The 27,413-nt window shown below is 37.8% G+C and overlaps 1 protein-coding gene across 1 annotated transcript; it reads right to left on the reverse strand.

The window, feature by feature from the left end:
* Positions 1-4,573: 4,573 nt before the first annotated feature.
* SLC26A3 (solute carrier family 26 (anion exchanger), member 3) lies at positions 4,574-27,135 on the reverse strand. Its single transcript, XM_004676934.2, has 20 exons — positions 27,005-27,135; positions 26,362-26,501; positions 25,093-25,203; positions 24,680-24,852; positions 23,295-23,459; positions 21,712-21,864; positions 21,173-21,255; positions 19,268-19,415; positions 19,044-19,157; positions 18,854-18,931; positions 15,290-15,385; positions 14,262-14,368; positions 13,189-13,258; positions 13,015-13,107; positions 11,736-11,831; positions 11,186-11,419; positions 9,665-9,719; positions 6,525-6,667; positions 6,340-6,405; positions 4,574-4,741 (listed from the first exon to the last, which is right to left on the reverse strand). Exons 1-20 carry the CDS (start codon positions 27,133-27,135, stop codon positions 4,718-4,720), a joined length of 2,280 nt encoding a protein of 759 aa, XP_004676991.1. The 3' UTR covers positions 4,574-4,717.
* Positions 27,136-27,413: the final 278 nt, after the last annotated feature.

Here is a 27,413-nt window from a genome sequence, read left to right on the forward strand (position 1 = left end):
GTGAAGACTATAAGAAACTGTATACATTTTGCCCTGTAGAAAACCTCTTGGCTCAAAATCATTTGTAAATAATTAGATACCACTGAGATAGAAACGATTTCAACGTATTTTTAAATTCACAGTAAGTACTGTATGAATTGCACAGAGCTGCTTTAGGTTTTGTTCTAACATGTTGGAAGAGGACCGTTCATCATTTTAGAAATGAGCCCAAATCTACCTTACTTTTTTTTTTTTTTTTGAAAAAGCAATTATAAGTATTTGGGGAAACTTAAAGGAAAAATATACTTTTGTAATGGTTAGGTATTAAGTTGATATGTTGATATGAATTGAAGTTTCATGTACACATACTCAAAAATAGTATTTTCTGATTGAAATGAATTTTTCTTCACTGACTTGTGACCTGTTAAATTGTGACCTAGAAACCAAGCAGAATTTACTTCTTACTTATACACAAACTAACAATGCAGTATTGATTTAACAGCCGTAGAGGGGAGAATAAAGCAGTTAAATTACTTGGGAGTGGTAGTAGATAAAAACCATTTGGGTTTTCAAACATTTTTTGTTTTGGTTCATGCCTCTTCAATTTTCCATGAGAAGGGAAAAGTAAATGTTAAAACATGTTTATTGTTTTTTTTTGTTTATTGTTTTTTGTTTTTATTGTTATTTTTCTCCTCTCCCTATTTTTAAGGATCATGAATCTGTAAGTATTGCAAAATCACAGGACTGACATGAACAATGGTAGGTTGTGGTTTTACCTCACACTTAGGCAGTATCATTTGTGTTTGAAAAATCTATCATTTTGAAATGTTAATGTATGCTGTGACCTAAGAATATCCTATTTGTACTCTGAAGAGTTGTAAGCACCAAGTTTCATATAGCTTGCTTTTCTATTAAGCAGTCTTTAAATTGTTCTCCCTTTGCCTTCCTTCAAATTGACGCTTCTGTTTTTACTTCCTGTTACTTTCAAAACCTAATTTTTGTTTCAACATTTGTACTCATTTCAATTATACAACTAATCTTGTTGGGAAAAAATGTTAAATCTTAGAAATAAAAGTAGAGACCCCCTTGATCACTATTGCAGTGAGCAGTTTCCTCCCAGAGATAAGGACTAATAACAGCTTTGGTGTGCATATCTATCCACTCATTTTAGTTACAGAGCTAACAGATAGGCTTATGCTCTAGTTAAGCACTCTAATCCACTGTACTTCATGACCTATGCCTAATAAATATATACTGAACACCGACCATGTGGGATATAAAGATTCATTTATTCATATATTTGTATGCTAAGCATCACTAAGCACTGGAGGTGTGCAAGACAAGAGACAGACAATGCATTTCACCCAATTATAGAGCATGTTAGATGTGTGACAAAATGCTGTGTAGGAAAGATGTAGGTAAATAGGTTTGGGGTTTAATAGAGTGGTCAAGGTGGAATTCTGAAAGGGTGACATTTGAGCAAAGATTTGAGTAGGTGGGTTACAGTCCTATAGATAACAGGGCAGAACTTGCTAGCAAGATACAGTTTACATAGATGTGAAAGTGGCATGGCATCTGGCATATTTGAGGAACAGCCACAAGACAGGTGGAACGAATGAGATACGAGTAGTAAGAGGTCCGAAGTAATAGAGTGGGGGGATCACTGGTCCTAGCACATCACAAAGGCTGACATCTCCGTTGTGAGAGGCCACCATAGGCCTGAGCAGAGAAGTGGAATAATGTTCTTTTAAAAAAAGGGTTTTGTTGAGAAAAGACCAAGGAGCAAAGAACAGGTGATACTAACACAAGAAATTATGATTGTAGGGATCCAATAGTGGGTGATATGTGGAAGTATATATATTTGACAAATATATGAATTATATAAAATGTATATATATAATAAGTAATGGAGCCCCAGCCTTTTAGCAGCTTTAATCCTAACTTACTTGGGAACCCTTAACATCTTTCAGTTTTCCTCCAAAAAATTACCTATATTTTTCAAAGGGTTGTGCCAGGAAAAAAAATTACATTTAAAAATGTATTACAAAAACATGCACAAGTACATAACCACAATGAAATAGTTTAATTCTATACATTAATTATGTTCTAATAGCTCTTCTGAGTATATTTAGTTGTACAAGGCTAAATTTCTTACTAATTCAGGACTAATCTGTACATTGTACCTATATGATTAGTCCTGCCATGTAATAGATCAGTGTTTATGACAGGTTTTAGTTCACTGGTGAGGTAATTTTCCTAATGACTAAGCCTGGGCTCTGGAATTGGATTGCCACAGCTGATTCTAGCACCACTATCTTCAATGTAAACTGATTATCCTCTGTGAACCTTCATTTATTTACCTTTTCTAAAAAATGGGGGCGAGTAGTACCTACTTTGTGGGAGCTATTTTGAATAAAAATCAATTGACATTTATTTTAATAATAGGGATAATAATAGAATTCCAGCCTGACTCACTGGAAGGATGGAATTGTCATTAACTGAGTGGGAAAGATACTAATAGAGCATATTGAGGAGATCAGTAGATAATTTTCAACATGTAGATGTCCAGATCAAGATGGCAGAAACGTGAATTAAATACTACTTTACTCTTGTTAATACAGCATGAAGTCAAACTTAGATTTAAACCACTGCATTTGCATTTTCTTTTTTTTTAAAGATTTATTCATTTATGCATACAGAACTGGGGTACAGGCCAGAGGTGCAGGAGTGGTGAACGGATTCACCAGAGACAGAGTGGGGAGCAGAACAGGCAGATTGACAAAGTACACTGCTGAGGGGAGCAGCGGGCAAGACAGGAGAGGTCTGCTACGCTATTTGCATTTTCTAAGTGGTAAGTTACTGTGTTAAGACTAGGTATCAAATACTTAATGATTATTAGAAAATTATTTTAAAGATAACAGCTCAACATGTGTTAGCTTCAACCTTCCTTGATTTAGTAGTGTGTCTGTCTTTTCACAAGTCATTCTATCCTCCAGGTGCAACATGGGGTATCCTCTCCCCTTCAATTCTTAACTCTGGTTTATAAAATTTTATTTTTATCTTCCAACGCAGTCTCTTCCTAAATTAAGAATTAATTTTTTTTATTGAATTTTCAATATTTGTTCTGAGGCATACAAATAAATATCCAGTCTTTTACCCAAAACATATCTAAACTAGAGTCCTAAAAGAAAAGAGCATTTAAGGGCAAGGATGAATGGACTGTGATGAGGGCACAGTAATTGGAGTGCTTAATTCTGCTCTTTTATTTTGGTTGGCGAGAAGAGTCTAGTGGGTACCTTTATTTGAGAAGATGCAGACATCATAGATAAAACTTCACATGGCTTTTACCCAACTCCCAATTTAAGCAATTTAAGAATTAAATTTTCAGTTCTACATGACCCTTTATAAAAGAAGTATTCTTAACCAGAGATTGACATCATAAATAAATGTATGTGTTAAGTGTATTTTCCTCCTCAATTCCATAAGGTGTGTGTATTCCATAATGCTCTAACTAGTGCCCATGTCCCCAAATGTTTTATGAAACATTGCTGTAAGTGCTGACGGGCAACTTTTTAATTGAAAGTAGCTATGTAAATAAAGACCTTTGTTTTACCTTTCTGCAATTGCTTTTTAAGTTCAATAGACAAGTCCCCTCAGTAAAGACACTATAGTAACTATAGTAGTAAAGATTGGAAAGGAACTTTGACAATGTTTAGGAGTGAGATTTAAAGCAATTGTGACAACTTTCCCCATGACAAAATGGTTTGGTGTATAATAGAAGGCACTGCATTTTTTTCTGTTAAATTTTAGCTCTCTCACAAAATAAGTAGCAACTTGCCACCAAGAACATGGCCAATGAAAAAAAGGTTTGTTGAATCGTGTTCTCCTGCTAAATGGAGCTCTGCAGCTGTTAGCCTGCCCTGTGAGTGACAGACTGTGAGCAGCAGTGAAGACAGGGTCAGGCTTTCTCCAGCAGTCTTCTTTTCTTTGTGTATGAGCAGCAAAAAGCTTCCCAGCATCAATCTTTGTAATTCCAAGTTACTGTTTGTTTTTTTTTTACATCTATTAGCTTATACAGTTTGCTTATGTAATTTTGATAGTGAGATGGAAAAACAAAAGGATTTGCCTCAAAGTCTAGTTATAGTTGCAAGTTACTAGGAGACCTGTGTCTGAAACTGGATAGCAGGCTTGGTGCTTTTAAAAAGTCGAGTGATGATGTAGGTCACTAGGAAATAGGGGCAAGGGAGTCTCCCTGCAGTAAAGTTGTTAGGAAGGTCTCACAGAGCCTGTTTCGAGCCAGACCTACAGAAGGCATGTATGTCAGAAAGCAAACAAGAAATTTAAGAAAACAAGACACAGTCACTGTACAATTGAACTTTTAAAAACAGGGATATATTAATATGAACTGTATAAATTACAGGATTCAAGGTAGCAGTGTAAATAAGCTGAAACACATGCACAAAGTTAGTGACTTGGATGGAAGTCTTGTCAGTGCTATAAAAATATATACAAACACATTTTTCCTTTTTGATAAACCTACAAGGTATAAAATTAAAAATATTTACATAATTTTATACTAGATATGTGAAAAATATACCATGTTAGAACAATCTCGTTCCAAAGTTTGAAACATAATTCCATCAAAAAGTCTTCATACAATGTATGAACTTATCTATAACTTTCTGGGTATAAAGTTGTTCTTTAAATGATAGATGAGGATCCTGCTGGATTATTTTGATTAGAATTGTGTTTCAACTGGTACCTGAAAGAAGACAAATTTTTGTTCTAAAAAATTTGGTTAATTTCCATCCCCTTTAGTAATCATATATTTATAAAGTGTAAACTTGGGCAATCTGAAATTAGAAATGGGTATTTGCCAGAGTTGTCAACAAATTCTTTGTCTTAAATTTTTAATTATTATTAAATACCTCCCATGGGTACTTGGTGAACAAAGAGCCATGTGATAGCATATTATTAATTGTATTTTTCAAAGGACTAACTTAAAAGTAACAATATCTGTGTTATAGCAATATGTGTCTTCACACATGTTGGGGTGCACTAACTCAGGTAGTCTGTGTTTTCGCCAGACACACCAGCACTTACCTGCATCACTGCTGGTCATCTGCCTGCCACTGCTGACCTGTGGTCCTCTAAGCAATGCAAGGAGCTGATTGGTGCTCACTACCTTAGTTAGTTCACTACCTTGCGTTAGTTGGTTCTGATTATACATCAGGTTTAAATTTTGTTTTCCTTCTAGGGAGTTCAGGCCAGGCGCCAGGCTTGGTTTCTCTAGAAATCATCCCTGGGAAACATGCAGTGCCCTGCCGCTTTCCTATGCCCTCCTTTCATCTCAGATTTGTCTAACTTTTTGACGTTTAATAGAGAGCAGTGAAGTTTTCACAGTCTTTTCCTCTCGGACATACTTCTTAATAATGGTCCGGGTTATCTTATATCAATATTTCTCCCTCATTTCTAATCGAAATTCTGTTGTGCTATCCTCAGATATTTCTTCAACTAAGAGAAATGCCACCAGTCACCTCTCATACTTGCAGGTAATTCTTAGATTTGTTCTGAGGACCCTCTGTTCCATTAGTCTTTCCCCAAAGGATAGAGCCAGTAAGGTAGAGGGAGTAGGATATTGGTCTAGGAGACAGAACAGACCTTCAAATCCTGTTACTATAACTGTGGTCTGTTACTATAAGCAGATTAACTAAGCTCTCTGAGCTTTATTTCTTTACTTGGTTAAATCAGGTTTCTCATTTGTGTATTGTTGTAAGTATTGAGATACTGAATGTAATGTACCAACCATGTACCTGGCCTACAGCAGATACTGTATCTGATTTGTGATTTCACCTTTTTGAATGCACTGAATATTCTAGAAATTATGCTTTCAAGTGGAACCAGCCAATTAAATGATATGACTTAACAACTCTTTTTAGAAAGGGCAGAAAGAAAGTTCACTTTCATTGCTAGGGTGGTTGGACACTATGCTACAAGCTTTCCATGACCTATGAGTTAAGAAGTCTGTACTAACTCCTCAGCGCCATCTCTAATTCATCTGTAAATGGAAACAGCAAACATTCCTGCCTTGATGATTATTATAAGACCAGAATACAATCTTGTTTGTACTTTGAAAACAAAATGTTCTCTCTATATATGTTCAATGTCACATTAATAGAGATCTAGTGTCACTATTTCCCATCCTCCTTCAAGCTAGTCTCAGTTTATTCTCTCTGCAAATTTCAATGACATTGCTTCATTTTTCAAGGACTTTTCTGCAGCAAACTTGGAGAGTGCTCATTACTCTTAAGATTTTTGTTGTGACGTCTGGATAAAGACAAACCTGTTGAAGAATCTTACCTGACATTCCCGATTACGTAATCCTCCATTTGTATTTATGGTAAAATCAGTATTTTTTTCTTTTTCCTAAGAAAAACAAGGTAAAATTATGGATTAGGGAGAACATTTTCTATATTGAAAAATAATGGGAAATTTGAGAAGAGCAGATGGTGACACAATATAAAAGATGACTCAAGAACTGGTACCTGACTGGAATTAAACTTTGAAGTACTGTAATCCTTCTTTATCAGAATATGCAATACAGCATCATGGATTGTTAAGAAAAATATTGAGTCCTTCACTTCCTCATCAAAAAATTCACACCGTTTAAGTTTCTCAATGAAATCATCTGAAGAGAGAAAAAAGAATAATACTTAGGAAGACATCTTTGGCTGTGGCTTCTCCTTCAAGGTGGTGACTTGAACTTCCCTTTGCAAATGCACATGGATTTCATTAAATCTCTGCAGATGGCAATGATACAAAAGCAGTGTACTATCAGTATGGCATTTTCACAAATTACAGAATATCTAATAAAAATCTGTAATGTTCTCAAGTAAAAAAGAAAAAGATTGAAGTGAGAATATTTCCAAAAGGATATCAGTCCAGACCCTTAGGCAGGAAGCTAGTGAATTCATCTTCCTACTTAATGATTGAAGCATTAATTATGGCTTATTAAAAATTGGGATTCTGCCAAAATAGAACATTTGCCCTTGGACCACTGATATCCTGGTCCAATTTCCAGGCCTTTATTTTACCAGTTCCTTTCTGTAGTCTTATTTCCCCAAAGATGCTGGGTTCCATTCGAAAATGTCTTCCTCAGCACCCTTTATTACCTTTCTAATCATCTTCGTGGACCCCTAGTCTTGAAGGCACTATCCAGCACTTGTTTGCACAGATCATTCAACCAGATATTACCCCATACTTACAGAGCATGTAAAGCCCAGTTTAGGTAGTATGAAGGAGCAAAGAAAGGATTGATAAAGCATGACCTTGACCTCAAGGAAAATATAATATGTGCAAGTATAGCAATGAAAGGGAAAGTTGCAGAATGATAAAGGCAGGGTGCAATCTGACCTTTTTCTTTAGTGTTTTCTTAGTTTTAAAAACAATGCTCAGCACATAGTAGGTTCTCACATTTTTGTTGCATGAATAAGAGAGGGGCGGGTCATGTGCTATGAAAATTCAGGGAATGCAGGATAAAGATAGTCTCCTTGGTAAGTACCTGGGGAAGTTTGACCAAACAGGTACTAGTTAAAAGAATGTCTGTGACTTGTAGAAAGATGGAGGGAGAGAAGTCAGGAAAGTGTGGAGGTGGGAAAGTCTGTTTACAAGCAAGCTTTAAAATTATCAGCACCTAGCAGTGGCTGAAGCCACTGTGGTCTCCAGAACATGGGATAGAAGTAGGTGACATGTAGTGGGAAGGAAGGTGATTAAGTCCTTAATTAAGAGAGATACAAAAGACACCTTCCACAAGATCTGGGGTGATGGGGAAAGAGTAAAGATGGTTTAGTAGATTAAAAGTTTAGTGAGATCAAGAAAATTTTTTAAAATTTAATGCCTTGAAACTAAAAGCTATAGATTTTAGGGTTAGGAGCCAGTAGAGAGAGAAAATTAAATAAGCTAAATTCATGCCTTCCTTTAGGTGTGTACTTGTGAAACTTGTTTCTAACTATTACCCCCAAGATACTGTCAAGGTTGACTTCCACACTCATTTCAGTCTCTGTTCAAATGTTACCCCACTGGACATCCTTGATTAACTGTTCACTTGCTCCATGTCTCTTATCACCACCCTTCATAGCCATTCTTATGACAAAAAAATATGTCTTTATATGTTCATAATGTCATTTCCCATTGGGCCATAAATTTCATGGGTGCAGAAGTTTGTCTTATTCCACTTCAGTATCCGTAGCACCCAGAACACAATAAGTGCTCTGTGAGCCTTTATCGAATGTCTTTCATGTCCTGGGAATTTGGTAAGAGATAGGGAACAAGAAGGCAAACAAGATCAGTACCTTCCCTGGAGAGAATTTAGTGGGGACACAAACACACCATTGAAGAATATTAAGAATATGCAGAGACAAGCAGTGTGAGGACCACCATACTCTGCCTGGAAAAGCAAGAAGTGCTCACAATTATTGAAGAATAAATTCTTGAAGGAGTTTTCTCATCAGAATATGTCTGGACAAGGGTACTAGATGGAAAGTTCTTTCCAAAGGTCAAGATGACAAATGTAAGGGTCTGAATTGGGCTGTAGAAATGGGGAGGAACAGACTGATTCACAAGTAAATATTTTTAAATCTTAATGCCTCACATAAAGAGGCAAAGGGGAAAGGAGAAATTTAAAGACGATGCTGAAGGTGGATGGTGGTACAGTGATTGAGATAAGAAAGGAGGAGAAGTTTGGGAAGAGAAGATACTTAGCTTTGAACATGTGTCTGAAGAAAGTGGGGTACATGAGATAGTTGAGTACATGGGTCTGCACCTTAGAAGAAAGGTCTAGAGGTGTAGTTTGGGGATCCATTAGCATAAAGATGTATTTGAAATCATAAGTGTGTAAAAGATTGATTAGAAAAAGCCCATGGAATTAGAGCTAAATCTTGGGGAAGACCAGTTGTCATATGTGGAATATAAAGAAAGAAAGGGACAGACAAAACCAAACAAATCCTAGAAATCTGTAGCGTTGAGACCCCAGAGGGGAAGCTGGGAGGCAAGGAAGAAAGGGAGAGAGGGCTCAATGGACTATAGTGAAGGATTATGGGTACTTCAATGGTGGACACTGTGTAATAACATACATATCTGAAGAGATGTGAACATACACCCCTAAAATATACAGTGTTGTGAACCAGAGTTACCTCAATAAACAAACAACAAAGTCTTGTGGGGTGGGGAAGGGCAGAGGCAAAGACAAACACTAAAGTGAAAATGAAGCTGGGGTGAAAGCAATTTGATGTTGCCAGTCTGGACTTCACCAATGACCTTGACAAGGGCCGCTTCAGCAGCAAGGTGAAGCAGAAACTGGGCTATCATGGGCTAAGGAATCAACCAGAAAAGAGAAAAAACAAGTCTCCTTTTTCTGGAAGATTAGGTTAAAAGTGATTACATATTCACTCATTGTTGCCTAGTTAAATGTGGGTTCAAATTTAAAATTAATTGAATTACATATTAATACAACTAAAATATGAAAATGATATATCCAGGGGGATTTCTGTTGACTCAGATGCAAACTGGATTTCCTTTTTGGGGTTCATAAAAAGTATCCAGTCTTCAGAGAGATTCACTCAGTTGAGAATTAGCAGTGACCCCAAAGTAATTGTCACAACATAAAAGTACAGATAAAACAACTTACCATCAGTTCCAACAATATACACATCTACCTTGATCCTGACAAATTCTTGCAACATCTATTAAAAAGAAAATACATCTTCCCTTAGGAGACAGTTTCACTTCTCCTATGAAAGCTATGCAAAGAATGGTACACAAAGAAAGCTATCATAATTATATGTGCTTATATATACATATGCTTATGGGGAGCATATTGGGCCCTTTACATTTTGAAAAGAAATACTAGTATAAAAATACACATAACAAAACATTCTAAATTTAAAAACAAAACTGACAGAATAAATGCAAAGAAAAAAGTGCTCTCCTCTTCAGTAAGAAGGTAAAAAGTATCACTTTTGAGGGAAGTGTAATGGTAAAAAGTTCTGTCTCAACTCAAGATTTAATATTAAAAGTGTCTTCTGTGGGGTGACCCTGACTAGAGCTTTCTATCTCTATATATGTAAAAGAAACAAAAAGACCCCATGCTTTATATAATGCTTTTCATTTACTCATCCACAGTAATTAGGTATTTCTAGCAGTAATGATGTTATCCATTTTCCTAGTCTGTCTCAAAACAAGTACTAGTAGTGAGATGAGTGAGAACACAGTTAAGAAAAGCATCTAGCACCATTGACAAAAGGTGATCATTAATATCAATAAATATTTTCAACCACTCACTGAACTAACAATTAGTGTTTTAAAAAGCATAAGGAAGAATCCATGTTCTTTGCAGTATATTCCTAGGATCAGAGAAGTATATTTTGTGTGTGCATTTATTTTTGCCCAAAGCCAAAAACAAAAAGACTATGCAGAACTGAGTTATGTGATGCTAAATTTTTTTAAATAAATTTGAAGGAAATAAAGTCAATCTTATTTTTTTTAATCTGTACACAGTTCTCCTATACTTAATAAATATTTTCTTAGCTCTTACGCAGGCAGATTTCTGTGAAAAACCAAGTCAAAGTTGGGGGAGTATGGAAAGGCTTGAATTTACATCTGTTCCTGCATTTCTCTTAGAAACTAAGCTACTATTACTATGGAAACAGTTACCATCACTAGGGAAAGGAGACAGATTAAAACAAGATCATTTCAGTCCTGTTTTAAAATCCCATGTGGCATTTATTTTCTCTTGTATATGTGCCTTTATTGGGAAACATATAGCCAAGTGAAATTTCGTCAACTTATAATGAATGAGGATTAAAAAGGGGCTACTAGCTCACTTTTCTAAGATCCTTTCAAACGTCTGATTTCAAGACAGTTTGGAGATCAACTCCTGCAATCATGTAGGGACCCTGCCAAGTAGGAACTTGAGAGACATGGAGCATAGCTGTCTACTAGCAGGCTCTGCAGACCTTAGACAGGTAGATTTGGTTCCCTCCAAAATTATGGGAAATGCACAAATCTACCCTCTCCAGGGAAGAGACTAACATTATAACTTACTTCTACTTAAGTGTATGTTATCTAAAGGCACATCCTTAAAACAAATGCATTTTTCTTTTTGCCTCTAATCACTGATTGTCATTTTCTTTAAGAAAAGTGTAATTACCGTTTTGAGACCTCTCATTGAAGAAACGTCAAGAAATGCCACTGCTGAAAAATCAAGAATAAGGCTATGCACGTTGACTTTAGGGACCTCGATGTTGAGAGGAAGCTCAGCATTCCAGTCTATCTGGAAAGGCAGATCTGTAGTGTTGACTGGCTGATCCAGTTCTTCTATCTGATTGTTGTCCAGCTCATCATCGGAATCTTGAAAGCTGTCAACAGTGCATATAAAGCCTTTCTACAAGAGAGGTTAATAAACATAATTTAAATCTGACCAAATAAATGTTCTTGAAGTTCAGAATTGCCAATGAATTTCTGAACCCCAGATTTCAAGTTGGGATTGAAAACCCTTTTTTTCTAGAGAATAAAGTTTTTCCCAGAAGAATGAAAATTTTAAAGAAACCCTCAAAAATGCTATTTAAAAATGTGACATTAATTGACACTCTAGATATGTTGTTTATCTGGCATTTTATTTAAAGGAATGAAACCAACACCTTAAATTACATTAAGCTTTTAGTTGTAATACATGAAATGTGGTCCAAAGGCCTACTTACAGGTGTCACTTGTAGCAGGCCTTTCTTCAGCAGTTTTCGGATTTTCTTCAAAGCTTTGTTACGCTTACGGAGTACGCGAAGTGGACTAAAGCCAACCTGCAAAACCATTGCTGTATCACAAGAATGCTGAATATTCTGCCACTTACAGGAGATAAGTCTAATAACTCTTAAGTGGGTTGGTTTGAGGGATTAGGGCACATCAAGAAGATATTTGTAATAAAATGGTAAAGTGATTTAAACAACATTGTGTCAGACCTATGACGTGGCTAGCCTGTGAGCAGTTTTTGACATTCAGAAATTTGTACCATCAAGGCTTAGTCACACATTATCCCTGAGTAGGTCTAAATGCTATTTGAATCTTTTTAATACAGGTAACAAACATAATGAGTTTGTATTTTATGTATTTTTTTTCCTATTAACATAAGATTACATTTAATAGTACTTTATATAATTTTGTTTTACAACTTCAATACTAAATCTGAAGGTGACCTCATTTCCCCCTTTCAAGACAAATATATATACTTATTGTGACAATACTTTGCTCCAGAGTAATACAGAGGATCAACTTATGTAATAAAATAATCTTTGCCCCCAAAATGTAGTTGGGTGAAAAAATCCTAGATTAGGTGAAAAGATTATTTTTTGTGTGTGAAAAAAAAATAGTTGGCTAGAAGAACATTTGGTGAATACCAACCTAATGAAAGTAGGGCTTAGAGCAGAAGCTGTATGTAAGAGTAGAACAAAACTCATGTTCAAGAGTAAGTGCTGAATTTTGTTTCTTAACCTTAAAGACTGCCTCTTTGCCATCTCCTGTCCTGTCCATCAGGGACACTAAGTTGTCATTATTTAGCAGTAAATATTCATTTGTATTGTATTTATCTGTTATGATATTGTAAATACTCATCTGATATCTGGAATCTCTTCTAATGAAATGAAATATTACATATTCCCATGTCTGAGTTTGATGCCCATAGAAATCATGGAATAATATCTACTAAAAACCAACAGCATAAAATCTGTGGTAAGTCATTTTACTCTACGATAGAAATAAATAAAATACAACTTTGTATTGGACCTCATCTAAAGATTCTTAATTCCCAACATATCAAAGGATTCTTCTAAGATAGTTTCACCTGTTCTGGGACATTGACACCAAAACACCAACAGAATCCAACTTCAATGTATGTGAAATCAACAACCCTTCTATTAGAGAACAAACACTTCACTCCCAGATATTCAGTGAACGTACAAACAAAAACGGAATAGCCCCAAACCTTACAGCATCAATAAGTTTCTGCTTGAAGAAATTAATGTTTGCAAAATAGATAGGAGATGGGCATCTGAAAATTTTCACTCCTTCCGGCTCATAAATCTGTAAGGCAGAGAAGTTACATTAGTTGGTGCCCATCAACTTCATGTTAGCAAGTTAAAGTGAAAAATGAGTGTTTCTTACCTCAGAGTAATCCTTTTTGTTCTTATAGATGTTTCTCCTTCCAATCATAGCCAGTGAGCTGCATTTTGGACTGCAGGGAAAAGACAGCCTTGAGTCATTCATGCATATGTGTTAGTTTTTTACAGTTAACATTTATTTCCCAACATACCAAACCAGACTCCTCAAAATTGGGAATCATCATGCAATTGGAGACCCCGAAGGGCAGCGACCTTATTTTACTTATCCTCCCATATTTCCTAGACAAGAGCCTCCCATCTACCATATTCCAGTTTACAAAATATTTTCACATGTTTTTCTGAGTATTGTAATTCAGTGAAGTAAGGCAGATATGACTTCCCAGTTGTATAGCCAAGGACATGGAGAAATGACTTGCCTATCACCTCTTAGTTTGTCTCTGTTTGATGGATCCCCAAGAAGTGGAAAGAAATAGAAATGCAGGAAAGATTGATGTTCCATCAAATGATATTAGTCAATTCAACTATGATGGCACTTATTCTAGAACCTCAGGTAACCATATTTCTTTGTAATGCCATACGATCCAACATAGATATACTATATAGCAAAGATGTAAGAATCAAAAAGATGCTTGGACTAGATGATTGCTAAGAAAGAATTCTAAATGTTAGAGAATTTTAGGATCACTCCATGTTTTTAAATGGGAGTACAATCTAACAACCTACCACTAGACACAAAAAGATTCACAGTCTTATAACATAATGCCATGTTGTACAAGTCTAAGACAAAGACACTGAACCTGCTCACAATATAATTGCTTCCGAAGTGCCACTGGGTAAGAAGACTTAGAGCTCTGTATGACTTCTTTAAATTGGTGTCAAAGCCAGGAGCAGTCTAACAGCTGGTGAGAACTGGGCTGAGGCTCCAAGGTTGGGCCATTCTACGCTCCAGGAGGCTTTGACATGAACAACCTGACTGAAGGAGACCATGCTGGCCAATCTTGACAGACAGGCAGTGCCTACTGACTAGCCTGCTTCTTGCTAAATGAGTGACAAATATTTTTCTCCCCCAACTTGAGCAGGTGGAAGTCTGCAAGGAAGCAGAGCAAGGGCACTCACAATTGGGTCCTGAACACAATGGTCAGGAGCTGGAATGCCACGCTAGCTGCCAGGCCTAACCCGAGTCCCAGGACAACAGCAAAGATGAAGGTCATGATCCAAATTAGCTGTAAAGAGAAGGTAATACAAGCATGACAGTTTCCTCTGAGTAAATACTATGTTTTAGAGGTATGAAAAAGCATAAACTTCTAAAGCCAGATGCACAAGTTGGACGTGTGCAACCAGATGGAGAGGTCACTTCTGCACTCAGATTCTGAGACACAGAAACACAAACAAATATTTTTATAAAAAGACATCCTTTCCCCGCAAAGTGTACCTATTTCCAACTTCTTCCTTGAACACTGATGGAAATGATTGAGTCTGTCATGGCAAAAATTCCAGAACTGGCTACTTCATTACAAGTCAGCAAATTAATTGGTAGTGTTTTTACTTATCTTTTACGAGAATGTTTGCACACCAAAAGGAAGGGTATTTAAATCTTAAACAATTATCAATCAGGAGCAAAAGTCATCCCATAGCCTATTACTCCTAACTTACTGTAAGTGCCAGAGGAAATGTGAACAGTCATTCTTATGCCACAGACTTTGGCCCTGATACAGTTATGGACTCTGCTTCTCCCAGCAAGGCATGCTGGGAGGAACTTACAGAGGATTTTCAAAGGGAATGTTTTGCATGTAAGTTCTTAGTTTCTCTGAAAAGTAACATCTGATGTAATGAGAAACAGAAGCAAGGCAGACCCTGAAATTTAGAGTTTCTCTGGCATTTGGGATGACCACAAAGCATGAAAAAGGTTTAAGGAATTTCTCTCCTAATATTTTGTGGGACACTTTCTATTTGCAAGTAGCCCATCCTTTTCAATTAAAATTCCAAAGAATGATCATTAAAATGACCATTTAAAGATAGTAACAAAACAAACGACCACATATACACAAAAACAAATTTCACCTAATTTACAATAAAAATATGCACTTTATTTACATCAGCATTAAAGTGACTTCTCTCTTGCAAATACCGTTGCCTCCACTTACACAATCGTACTTGTCCTTTCGCCACAATCTTCCTATTTCAGTGAACTGCATCAGCATTCCTTTTAAGTTTCCAAGCGCCAAGGCGGCTAGGACGGACTGTAAAAAACATAGACAGCAGAAGTTACTTTAGATAATCACATAAACAGTATAGAAGCAAAGGTGAAGTTGTAGATAAGTTGGTCTTTCAAAGGGCCTGAGTGCGTATCCCAGGGCATGCCTTTTCCGGTGCACAGCCCCGAGATAGCCAGATGTGAGGTGGACCTGGCCGCGCAGGTGACTTTGTCTCCACCATTTGTCCAGGGCTGAACTGCTTATGCCAAAGATGACCTGATGGCACTTCTTAGCTTTCCCTTGTGCCAGGACAAGGCAGATTGTAAGACCTATGACTGAAATGAATTATTCCAAATCAGAGATAATCTAAGGTGTGTCTGTTTATTGGATCTGAGAGATGGATTACTCTTTGTTTAAAAAAATAAAAAGCAAACAATTTGGGAACTTAGGGTCCTGCAATTAGATTCAGACTTTTGAGATGATTTACCATCTGGTAAGAGGAAGCCGATGGTCACAGAAAGGTTAGTAACAATTTGAGGCAGACTCTTTGGGACAGATGAGCTATAGCATTCTTGTTTCCTGTAAATCCCCAGAACCTCCCATGAAAATAGCATGCAGATGGTGCTTAATAATTATTCTATGAGTGAGAGATGAGTTATAGCTCTGACCAAGACTAATACCCCAAAACAGAGTCTCTTCCAAGAAACCCTGGTGTCTATACCACTGTAGGGAGGGTTCACTTAGCGTGCTCTAGGGGACACTCAGCTCTGCCCAGCAACACTTTGGGATTCTTCACATGGCAAAATGAGAACACTTGGCCTATAGGAATTATGTCATTATAGTGAAAAATGCTGAATAGGCAAGTATGTTCTCCCTTATTTGATTTTAACACAATGTTAGGAATATGTTCCCAATCTCCACTCTCAATTCAGGCTGTTCCATTCTGAATGGACTATGGAATTTGTATACTGATTACTTTCATACCATAAAAACACAGTGCAAAAAGAAAAAAAAAACAGAGTTTTACTTTCCTTTCTCAAAGATAGTTTTACTGATAGGGCATTTTTTTATTTTCCTGTATCACTTCAAGAATTTAATCTATTAACCAGTTCATTTTACTGTCTGTGAGGCTAGAGATTATTCTCTAGAGGACTAATGATGGTCTTACATGACTCCAGAAAGGAAGTATTTCCCCTGAAAAACAATGAAAAACTATAAACCAGAGACATTTTTTGGGGGTGGAGAAGGGAATAGGATCAAAACTGGACGGGGAAGAGCACACAGGACTATGGTGATGGCACATGAGTGAATTGTAGTAGGAAGTCCACAGCGATTACAACTAAGATGAAAAAAAAATTGCACAAAATAATAATGTAAAATAAAAAATAAATAATTTTTAAAGGAAAGCATATAAAATTATCTGAAGAAAGAAAAATTAACAGTTGAAAAATGATGACCACTGAATGAAGTCTGTGGTCTGGTTAATAGCCCAGCACCAACACCAACAGGTATTTACATTGTGTTGTAGCTACGTAAGACGTCAACTCTGTGGCAGTTGGGAGAGGGGCCATGTATAATAAGCCACCTCCTTGGGAGACTTTAGTATGTCAGGTACCAACTGCAGAAGAGACATAAAGACAACTGAACATCAAGGAAGCCATATGCAGGAAAAGGGGGATCACTTTACCAGGAACTTGGTAACCACACTGCCGTTGTTACAAAGAATTGAATTCATGTAAGGAATTTAGAACTCTGTTGATGCTTAATAAGCACTCAAGAGACATTCATAACTATTATTATGAGTTATTCTGTTCTTCTATGATAAATGAAGCAAACCAGCTATTTAAGATGAAACAAAGACACAATAGTCTAAGAAGAACTTGTCACATGTATCTTTTTGAAGAGGGATTTGATTAACATGGTGGCTAATGTCTTTGGGTATGGTTTATTCGTGAGAGATGAGAATTTAAATGGCAATAGTTTCTCTGGGTTCTGGTAGAGGCCAAGTGTACCCCTGGGAGGAAGCCAGTAGGGCCGAATTCTCTATGTGTAGTGAAGAGGATGTGTGCATTTTGTTTTTATTAAGATACATATTCTTCTACTCCTTTGATGGTGACTTCTTGCCTTTTTGTATTATTCCTTTGGAAATTTGTAGATGAGAGTATGGAGAACACTTATCTTTGACAAGTGGTAAAAAAAAATCTTCTTGAAGACATTTTTGACCAGGGAAAGTTTTGGGGATGACCACACTGAAGTCCAGAAAACCTGGCACCAAATTCACATTCCAGTTACCCACAAATGAGGAAAAAGACCTAGCTATCAACTGGGTGAGCCATGTCTATATATTCAGAAGTATAACAGAATGTTTGGAGAATAACAACAGCAACAATAATATTAACAATGATGACTATCATTTAAGTGTTTACTATAAGCCACACGCAGGGCTAAGAAATTTACCTGTATTATTTTTTTTAAGCTAATGTTTCTTTCTTTTTTTATTCTATACATGGAGCACCTGCACCCCTATGTTTACTGCAGCACTGTTTACAATAGGTAAGCTATGAAAACAACTCAAATGACCAAAAATGACTGGATCAAAAAGATGAGTATATACACACAATGGAATATTACTCAGCAGTCAAAAAAGATGAACTCACCTGCTTTATTTTGTTTAATTGTTGCAGCAACCCTGTGAGGTAGGCACTATTTTCCTTCTAATTTTACAAATGGAGACTTTGAAGTTCAAAGAGATTAAGGAATTGGCTCAAAAGCACAAATAAGAGTGGCAAAACCAGAATTAGAAGCAGGTCCTCAGGACACAAGAACCAGTGCTCCATGCACCACCTCAATTTCACTTTGATGCCACAAAAAACAATGTATTTATTACCTTTGGATATCCCCGAGCTGCTATTTTCCAGGCTTTGATGCTTATTCCCCTTTAAATCTGGGTACTGTGGCTATTTACAGAACATTAAATTAAACCCTCAAAAATTGCATCTCAGGAGAGAGAGATCCATTTCAGGAGATGCAGGAGGGTGAAGGTGTGAGGTCTGTGTTTGATGGTTCACTCCCCTCCTACAATCTGAAAATTTTGGCCTTGGATTCCCATCCAGCTATGGGAGATGCAGGGCGTATACCTAAAAACAAGTTGTGTGGCTGGTAGCACCACTCTCTGAATTGGAGGGCCTGGTTCCCTTATCCTTTAAGAAAATCTTTACTTCACTCCATCTCGTGGCAGTTGCCATGTCAGAGAGTCCTCCTGTCTAAACATTAATTATATTTGGGCTACGAACAGGCAGAGAAGCAAGCAGATAAGGTGGCTTGGGTATCTGCATTCTTAACATTCATAAAATGCTGCCAGGAGAAAAATAAATACTTTTTGGCCCATAGAATACTGGCTAAGAGAATGACTAAGGATTCTGCAGTGACCTCATTTTCCCTAGTTTAGTTTTTGCTTCAAGAGTTTATGAACCCTGATCTAGATGCAGCATTCAAAGGACAGAGGAGTCTTACTTTCTGTAGTGGCTCCAGCAGAAATCCAATGGCTAGAATGGCAATCAGCACTATGATAGCAGAGAGCAGCCCAGCAATCTGTGAAGGTAAAATCATTTTCACTACAAAGTCACCTTCTTCCCTCTCCCCCAGCCCCATCCACTCAGGGCTTCCAGCTATGACGGACCTTGTAGCACCGATACTAAGATACCTGACTTTTGCCCCCTGTGCTCTCCTGAACTCCTGATCTGGAGAGGGCAGTACTTCCAGCAAAGCCTTTGAATGAGCCGGTGAGTATGTTAGCCAGCCCCAAGGCTATTAATTCCTGAAGGGGGAACAAGGAGGAACAGTCCTTAGAAGAGATACCATTGCCATTATAGCTACAAAATACTATTCAGAGTTGCCCAGTGAGGCCCAGCGCTGTTGTATATTTACCTGATTGCCATCGATGGGATAATCGTATTTGAGAGAATAGACACTGGCCACGGAATAGGCCACCGCAAAGCCCACGATTGCAATGCCAAAGCAGTCTCCAATGGTGTCTTGGAAAGTCTGCACGTCCGGAGTGATGGGGAGCTGAAACCTGACATTGAAATCACACAGGTCTGAATGTCACTAGTTTGTAAACCTTCAGTGGTATCCATGTGATCTCCAAAATCCAAGATTCACCAGCAAGGCCCTGATCTACCCCTTCCACCCTCTCCTGCATAACTATCACCAGTTACCAGAATTTATGCACTGACCATGCCAAGCTTTTCTGGTTTATTTCTTGAAGGTGTCCCTCTGCTCTCACCTTGGCAACATCTAGTTTTCTGTTCCCTTTACCTAAAGCATTCCCCTCATCCACATCCTGCTTCCAGAAAATCTCTGACCACCAAGGTCAGGGTTAGGTAAGATTCTCTGCACTTCTCTTGCTTTCTCCCCCTTACCCCCTTCCTGCATCTTTTGCCCCTCCCCCCTCCCCCATTGTCCACTCAGGCACGGAACAGGGACCCTACTGGTCCATTAAACCATGACCAGGTATGATCACACTTCAGTCTGTATCAGTGATCAATCATTGTTGGGGGATGGATGGACTGCAGTGAATGAGTGCAACCTCGGCTGACTTATGTCTCGCTGTAGAGTGTGACTAGCAAGAAGTTAGCACCACCGAAAACTTTGGAATCTATTGTCTTATTGTTGGAAAGCTGTGTTGTCTAAATTTGATACAAGATTGTAAATCCAGTTCAATGATAATGGAACATCTGATATGATTTTCCAGCTTAATCATATTCTAATGCGTACATATCTCTATAAGCTTCATGAAAAATATTTTAGATGCCCCTGGCATTGTTCCACTGGGTTCAAAGCATCGCTCACAACACCTCCAACAGTTATCCCTGGATGAAGACTCTTTGAGCAAACACAATTCTGACACAAAGAGAGTGAGGGAATCTCCTCTCCGTTGATAACAATAACCTTCCAGGGAAAACCCTTCGCAAACAGGTGGGCCATGGACTCTGCCCTGCTAGCCACAGAACTGCTAGTGTCAACTGTGGCCCCGTGGGAGAGTGGGTTTCCATTTAAAGTGATAAAGTGTCAGAGAAGCTTCAGCTCACAGAGGATAATTCTGTCCATGTGCTTTATGAATTTACAACAGCTACATAATGTCATTAATTGTATTATCCCAAACTCAAGCCCAAGTACCTCACATCAAACATCATTACTAAAATGCTTAGTTCCTTTAGGCATTCATTTCTGACCTAAAATTAGAAGTGGGTTAATGAGCCTATACAATTCTTCTTAATTACTGTTCATGTTAATAATTTCCCAACATTAATTTTGAAGGGTTATTATCTTCTATGTAGGCACCATAAATCAGGCTTCCCATCTTTTGTGCAGGGCTAAGAATTGATCTGGTCTTGTTTTGAATTTGACCATGAGGAAGGACAGTGTGTGACTGCCTTTTGAACTGTCAAGAACTTGGCTCCAGTTTCCTCAAACAAAACACTACCTATTGTTTATAGTAACTTGTGGACAAGGAAATGTGGTTTCATTTGTTTTTTCTTTTATGAGGAGAAGCAAGTTTAATTTGCCAATTTTTTCTGCCTTACAGTTTCACTTTTATTTGCAAACGTGACTCCCTGCTCATCTGGTTTGTAAGTTGTTCCACAAGGGGAAACTTTGGGTCCTTGCATCCTTTGTGGGTCCTTCCTAGGGGGAGAGCAGGGAGCCTTCCTCAGAAGAACCAGAGGCAGAGAGGTTTCTGATGGGTGTTCATGCAGTTCAACTTGTAGCTTTTCATAACTATTGCTTTCTCTAATTAGCACTTGGCAGTACCATCCTAAAAGACACACTTACCCACTTGGCATCTCTCCAACCACGGTCACGTTAAACCTCTCTTTGAAGTTAAAACCATAGGAGACGCCTGTTGCAATCACAGTCTGCAAAGTCACAAAGTGTTGAAGTAAGGAATGTGAGATACAATTAAGAGTCCTGCTTTGAAAAACAAAAACAAAACCCACCATTGCCAAAACCACCCCATGGCCTCTGACAGGAATCACAAGCCCACTTTGCAACATTTTTTATAAGTCTGGATACAGTTCTAACATGCCATTAATGTGAGAACCACAGCTCTAATTAAATGGCCCCATCACACTAAGCTCAGGGGTCTTGCTCTCTGTACTTTTATTGCCTTATATTGAAAGAATAAATGCAAAATCATAAAAGGGAGTTATTAAATTCTGAATGAAAAGGAAACCTTACTAATCGTTATCCCCAGAAACTTTAGAGATGACATCTACCTGTTCCCCTAAAGTCTCCTGATTTACACATGTGTTTTAAATATAAATTCACTATCCCAATAAATTAAGAAAGAAAGCCCCAGGATGATCAGTTACCATGATGAGTTCAATTGGGATTGGCACTGGAAGTTTTGCTTTGTAGCGCTGATTTATTTCTTTAACCACAAATACAACCAATAGAATAATTAAGGATGTCACAAGATCCGCAATATTAGTATCTTGTATTTGTGAGAATACAGAAATTAGTACCTAAAATTACAAAAACAAAAGACACCTAAGTCCTATATGAATTCATCATTTGAATACAACAATTATTTTTCAAATAGGTAAAAATAAACATTGGGGCCCTCCCTGGTGGCGCAGCGGGTTAAAGCACAGCACTGAGAATCTAAAGCCGCTTCCGCATGAGTTCGATTCCCGCCTGCCCCGGAAGGGACCACATGGCGTGGCAGACCTCTCCTGACCCGCCTGCTGCTCCCCTCAGCAGTGTACTTCGTTGATCTGCCTGTTCTACTCCCCACTCTGTCTCTAGTGAAGCCTCTTGCTGCTCCTGAACCTCTGGCCTGTACCCCAGTTCTGTATGCACAAATAAATAAATCTTTAAAAAATAAAAAAAATTAAAAAATAAACATTGACACAAAAATACTGTGGCGAACTGACAATTCTGCTCTTCTGCAGTGCCCGTGAGTATACAGTAGCAGAGACCCGCATTCAGACCTGTGAGGGCAAGTGAGGACTCTGAGTCCCCACCCAGTTAAGGGGTTCTTTCGGTATTTTGCTGACTATTTTCTTAGATACTTTTCACACCTTCGTTTGGCTATCCTTTTAAGTTTCACAGTTATCTCTATTGCTTTGTCCAGGGAATTACCTTAGTCCCTTGATAGTTTTGCTTAGCCTGTATCTCCTGGCCTTCTCTAGGTTAAAGCCTGTCACATTTCTTAGTTGTCTAAATGACCATTTAACTTTTGGAAAAGTTTCCTGAACTGTGTGCAATCTTAGTTCTTAAAGCCAGTTGAGTTCCAAATATGTGGGAGCAAAATAGCTCAAGCAGGTCCAAACTAGATCTCAAATTTTTCTAGCACACTCTGCTTCTGAAGTAGCTCTAGAAGGGAGTGGGAAATTGTCAGTTCCAATTTGGAGCATTGTTTTTTTCCCAGACCATCCTGTAGGGGCCAAAAGAACCATAGTCCTATTTACCTATTAGCCACTTTACTTTTGCTTTATGAACTGGGCTGCACAAAGGACTCAGAAGAACCTCAGTTCAAAATGAACAGAACCTAACTTTCAGAAAATAGGAAAACATTTACGACTCAATTAGCAAATTTCTTTCAAAGAAGATTTTGAGAAAAAGTTTAACACTTTGGATATGAAATATGAAAGCTTATACTAAGACACTTAAATATCTTTTTATTTAAAAAATACTTGATTTGCAAATTATTATATTAAAAAATACTTAATTCGCATCTAAGAGAAGTAGTACTTAATTTCTGTTGTTCACATTAACTGTGTGTTAGATGTGGTCATTGTTTTCTTTGCCACTAAATTTTTCTTAAAGTTAATCAACTTCACAACCATTGATTTCTTGAAAATTTCAGGTAGACCCCTGACGAAGGCATTACATGAAACATGATCATGAATTTTATATATTTCGGTAATTTTTAGTCTAAAAGATCACTTACTTTAAAAAGTGAAAATGGATCCGAGTGTGGAGGGACAGGCAGTTGGAGCATGAATTTGAGCTGGGATACCAGAACATGAACGGCAGCAGCTGTGGTAAAGCCACTGATTAAGGAATCAGATAGATATATCACCACAAATCCAAACTGTAGCGCACCCATGATCAACTGGAAAGAGAGGGACAAAGAAAGGTCTTTGATATTGCAGATTAGAACACCTAAGCAAATGTAGGGCCAACAATGGAAATGATTAAATATGTAAAGTTCAGCCTGTAAGTAATTATCTTGGAGAAGCAAGTGTCTGTGCCCTGGAACACCTCTCCTCTCCCACCCAATAGTGGGGAGTTGCAAGGAGTTTAAAAAATCTGTGAGTCTACTACACACACCACCTTTAAGGTGCAGTATCTTTGGAAGACTCACTCATAGACCTTCACAGCAGAATCTTATCTAGCATCAGCCCTCAAAAAATTTCAAGTTACACTTTCTAGCTACTGCTGTGTGAGTTGGCAGTGCATCCATTTCTATTTCCTCAAACAAGTGCTTGACTTTCATTTCAAAAAAAGAGAATTCAGATGAGCAGTGCACATCTGAAGTGTTTGGTTTTAGCTGGGGTGTCAATTTGCCCCAAGTGTCAGTATATTACAATACAGTGTATAGGTGGATTCTCCTGCCTGTCTTTCCACAAACATTGCCCTAATGGTACCATAGATACTGACATTGCAAATCACTAAGGTCAGATATAAGAAGGAACTGAACACGCTGTTTGTCAATAGGACACAACTCCTAAATTCATATGTACACTGATCTTTTTCTCCTTAAAGAGTAGTCTTAACCAATAATATCACTAACCATACACTTAGACAACATCTTGAGGAGTCCTTGACATTTCCACTACTCGACAACAGGATCAAGTATGTCACTCAAGAATAAGGCTGTAGGCCCCTCCAGAATCTTCTTTTTCTCTTAACACTGTTCCAAGTGCTAAGACTAAACTTCCAACTAAATCACAGTCCCTTGGAACTAGAAAGAAAAAAGTTCCAAAGCCTCCACTGTCTCTATTATTTGTATATAGTTACATTTAGTGCCAAAGTCGGTTCTAGTTATTTTATCAAATGAAGAATTTCACTCCTCATCATACATGACGCCCTGTTCCAATTTTTCTTTCTTTGTAAGGCCTACATTCACCTGTCTTTGCAAGGTAGTTCTGCCCTTCCACTTCTGGTTATGGTGAATGATCTTTCTTAAATTGTTTCCCATGAGCCATTAAGGAGGGATATGAACTATAGGGAGAAATGGGGGCAAGTGTCAGGAAGAAGAAAAATCAGAAAAATGTGTACCCATCAGGACAAGTAGATTGGAGAAGAGAGAATGCATGAGAAAGTACTCACCTGAATGATTCCAGAAAGGACTGTGACAGCGGCAGCCACCAACACCTTCTGCTCATCTAGTAACAAAGTACTATTACCCATGGAGCTATTAGCATTCAGAGTAGTTGTACTTTCCTCTGGGACTAATCTCGAAACTACTGCTCCCACCATCATACTCAGAACTGGAAATGGACCTAGTTAACAGAGAGTGAATTAGGGTCAGTGTTTGCCTTCCTAAAGCATAACTGTCTTTCAACCATAACATAGCATATAAAAAATCTTATCTGTAGCTTTGTGCTCTTTCTTCAAGTCCCAGTTCTAATTCTTGCAAGAAGCCACTTCCTCTCCAATTCTGCACTATTTGCAACTGATACAATGTGTGGCTAATAAAGCAAAAGCAACATTCGGGTTAATTTGTCCTGTAATTCACTTACCCACAGATATGTGTCTCGAAGTGCCCAAGAAAAAGTAGACGATGACTGGGAAAAAGGCTGCGTACAAGCCATAGCTTGGCGGGACATTGACCAGCAGGGCAAATGCTAAGCCTGTAAATATATAAGCATCTGGGTTCTTATTTTGTGCTAAAAGAATCAGACAGGTTCACATTAACTTCTTCAAATATTTAAGACTGAACTTCGAAAATAAGTAACTTTATTAACTCAGAGATATCAAAGATGTAAAGATAAGAGCCACAATTCTTAGAGGAGAGCATAGGGGTAAATCTTCATAATCTTGGGTTAGGCAGTGGTTTCTCAGAAATGATACCTACTTCATAAGCAATGAAATTAAAAACAGATAAACTGAGTTTCATAAACTTTTTAAAAATGTATGCTTTAAAAGATATCAGCAAGAAAATGAAGTAATACCCTACAGAATGGGGGAAATTATTTGCACAGCTTACATTGGTGACGGGTCCAGTATCCAGAATATGTGACTAACTCTTGCAACTCAGCTCAAAAAAGGAAGCCAATTTTTAAACGTGCAAAGGCTTAAACTAGACATTTTTTCAAAAACATAAATGACAATAAAAATTCCATGAAAAGATACCTAATCTCACTAGTGATTTGGGAAATATGAGTCAAAACCACAAACTTCAAAATGGAACTTAAAATTCAAAAGGCAGACAGTAACAAGTGCTCCAAATATGTAAACAGATCTGAACCCCCTTATGCTGGGCTCATAGCTCAGAGAGTATAGTCCAGGTATACACCCAAAGAATGGAAATGCATGATTTCTCAAAAACTGCGTTCACAATAGCATTACTCACAGAAGCCACAAAGTGGAAACAACCCCAAGCCTGTCATGTGAAGGATGGAGAAACAGCATGTGGCATATCCCCACAATAAAACAACATTTGTCTACAAAAAGCAATAAAGTATGTATGCAAGCTATATTGTGGATGAATCTTGAAAACATGGTGAGTGAAAAGCAGACACCAAAGACCACAAATTCTATGATTCTACTGATCATATCCAGATTAGACAAATCCACTGAAACAGAAAAGTTGTGGGGATTGAAGGGAGTAGATAGAAGTGAGTGGCTATGGGCAAGAGATTGGGGCGGGGTGGGGGCCAGAAAATATTGTGGAATTAGATAGTGGTGACAGTGACAACCTTGTGAATAGACATTATACACACACTGAATTTTATATTTTCAAAGGGTAACTTTCATGATATGTGCATTACAGCTTACAACAAATTTACCTTGCAGTACAGCTACCAGCCCAGTACTGATTCCAGAAACGATGTCACTGAGCAGCCATTCCTTTAGCCGGTAAGCGGGTAACCAGGATGCTATGGGGAACAAGGAAAGGGCAATTCTCTTGGCCTTTTGTGTGGAACAGCTGAAAACATTGAAAGCAACAAGTTACTTAATAATACCCAATTTTAAGTTTACTGTTAATTGCAGGTGGAAAACTGGTAAGGAGGATCGTATATTAAAGAATGAACTTGTACTTTTACCAAACTTCCCATTAACATGCAAGCTCTTACCCCTGACTGCTACCAAGGATTTTTTTTTTTTTTAAGAAAAATGTTGTTTTTTTTCTTTAGCTGCAACAGAATTTTGTCATCCTCAGCTTAAATGTACAATATTTCACTCCAGAATTTCCCTCTATTCTTACCTATTCTTCCCCGGGTATGGAAGTTACTTTTTAAAGAACTGAGGTGATGCTCACTTTTGAGACTACTTCTCCAACTTTGGCAGGAGCAGGAAGTTTGGAAACCAAAGAAGGAAGACTCTGAAGGCTACGGGCTAGAGCCAAAAAGGAGAGACTGAAAGCTTGAAAATATAGGCGAAAGTGCTTCACTTATTCTAAATGACAGCACTGTAAAAAAAATATCTTACCTACAGTACACTCTGAGGTGATCCAGAATTGTCTTATGACGTCGCTGTTTCTTCTTATATTCTTCCCCGAAAGAATTTGCAGAATACACTGGCCTGGACTCAATGTACTGATTCCCAATGGGTTCGATCATTTTGCCTTCTGCCACTGCTGTGGTAAGTGGAAAACCTCTGGAACTACGTAGCAAACCCTTCTTCTTGCCTTTAGCAGGTTAAAATGCCTGAAACCAAACAGAGCTTGCTTTTTAAATAACTCGGAGATAACGTGATGCAATTTACAGATGAGTGAACTCCGAACTGAATGTTACCACCTTTGGAGATCAAAAGAGGCAGGATTAAGGGACCTGCATTGTGTTTTGTGACAGTAACATCACTTTTACTCCAATGAACTGGACACAGCTCCTTTGGGTAA

Source organism: Condylura cristata, unplaced genomic scaffold (assembly GCF_000260355.1).
Source record: "Condylura cristata isolate star-nosed mole 26May11 unplaced genomic scaffold, ConCri1.0 scaffold00005, whole genome shotgun sequence".
In the NCBI taxonomy this organism is placed as follows: domain Eukaryota; kingdom Metazoa; phylum Chordata; class Mammalia; order Eulipotyphla; family Talpidae; genus Condylura; species Condylura cristata.

Coding starts and splice junctions, on each gene's coding strand:
- SLC26A3 (XM_004676934.2), bottom strand. CDS start 27,135: ATGATCGAACCCATTGGGAATCAGTACATTGAGTCCAGGCCAGTGTAT. Junction 24,853..25,092: donor TTCGAGACACATATCTGTGG/GTAAGTGAATTA, acceptor TCTGTTAACTAG/GTCCATTTCCAGTTCTGAGT. Junction 14,369..15,289: donor GAAAGGACAAGTACGATTGT/GTAAGTGGAGGC, acceptor TTCTCTTTACAG/CTAATTTGGATCATGACCTT.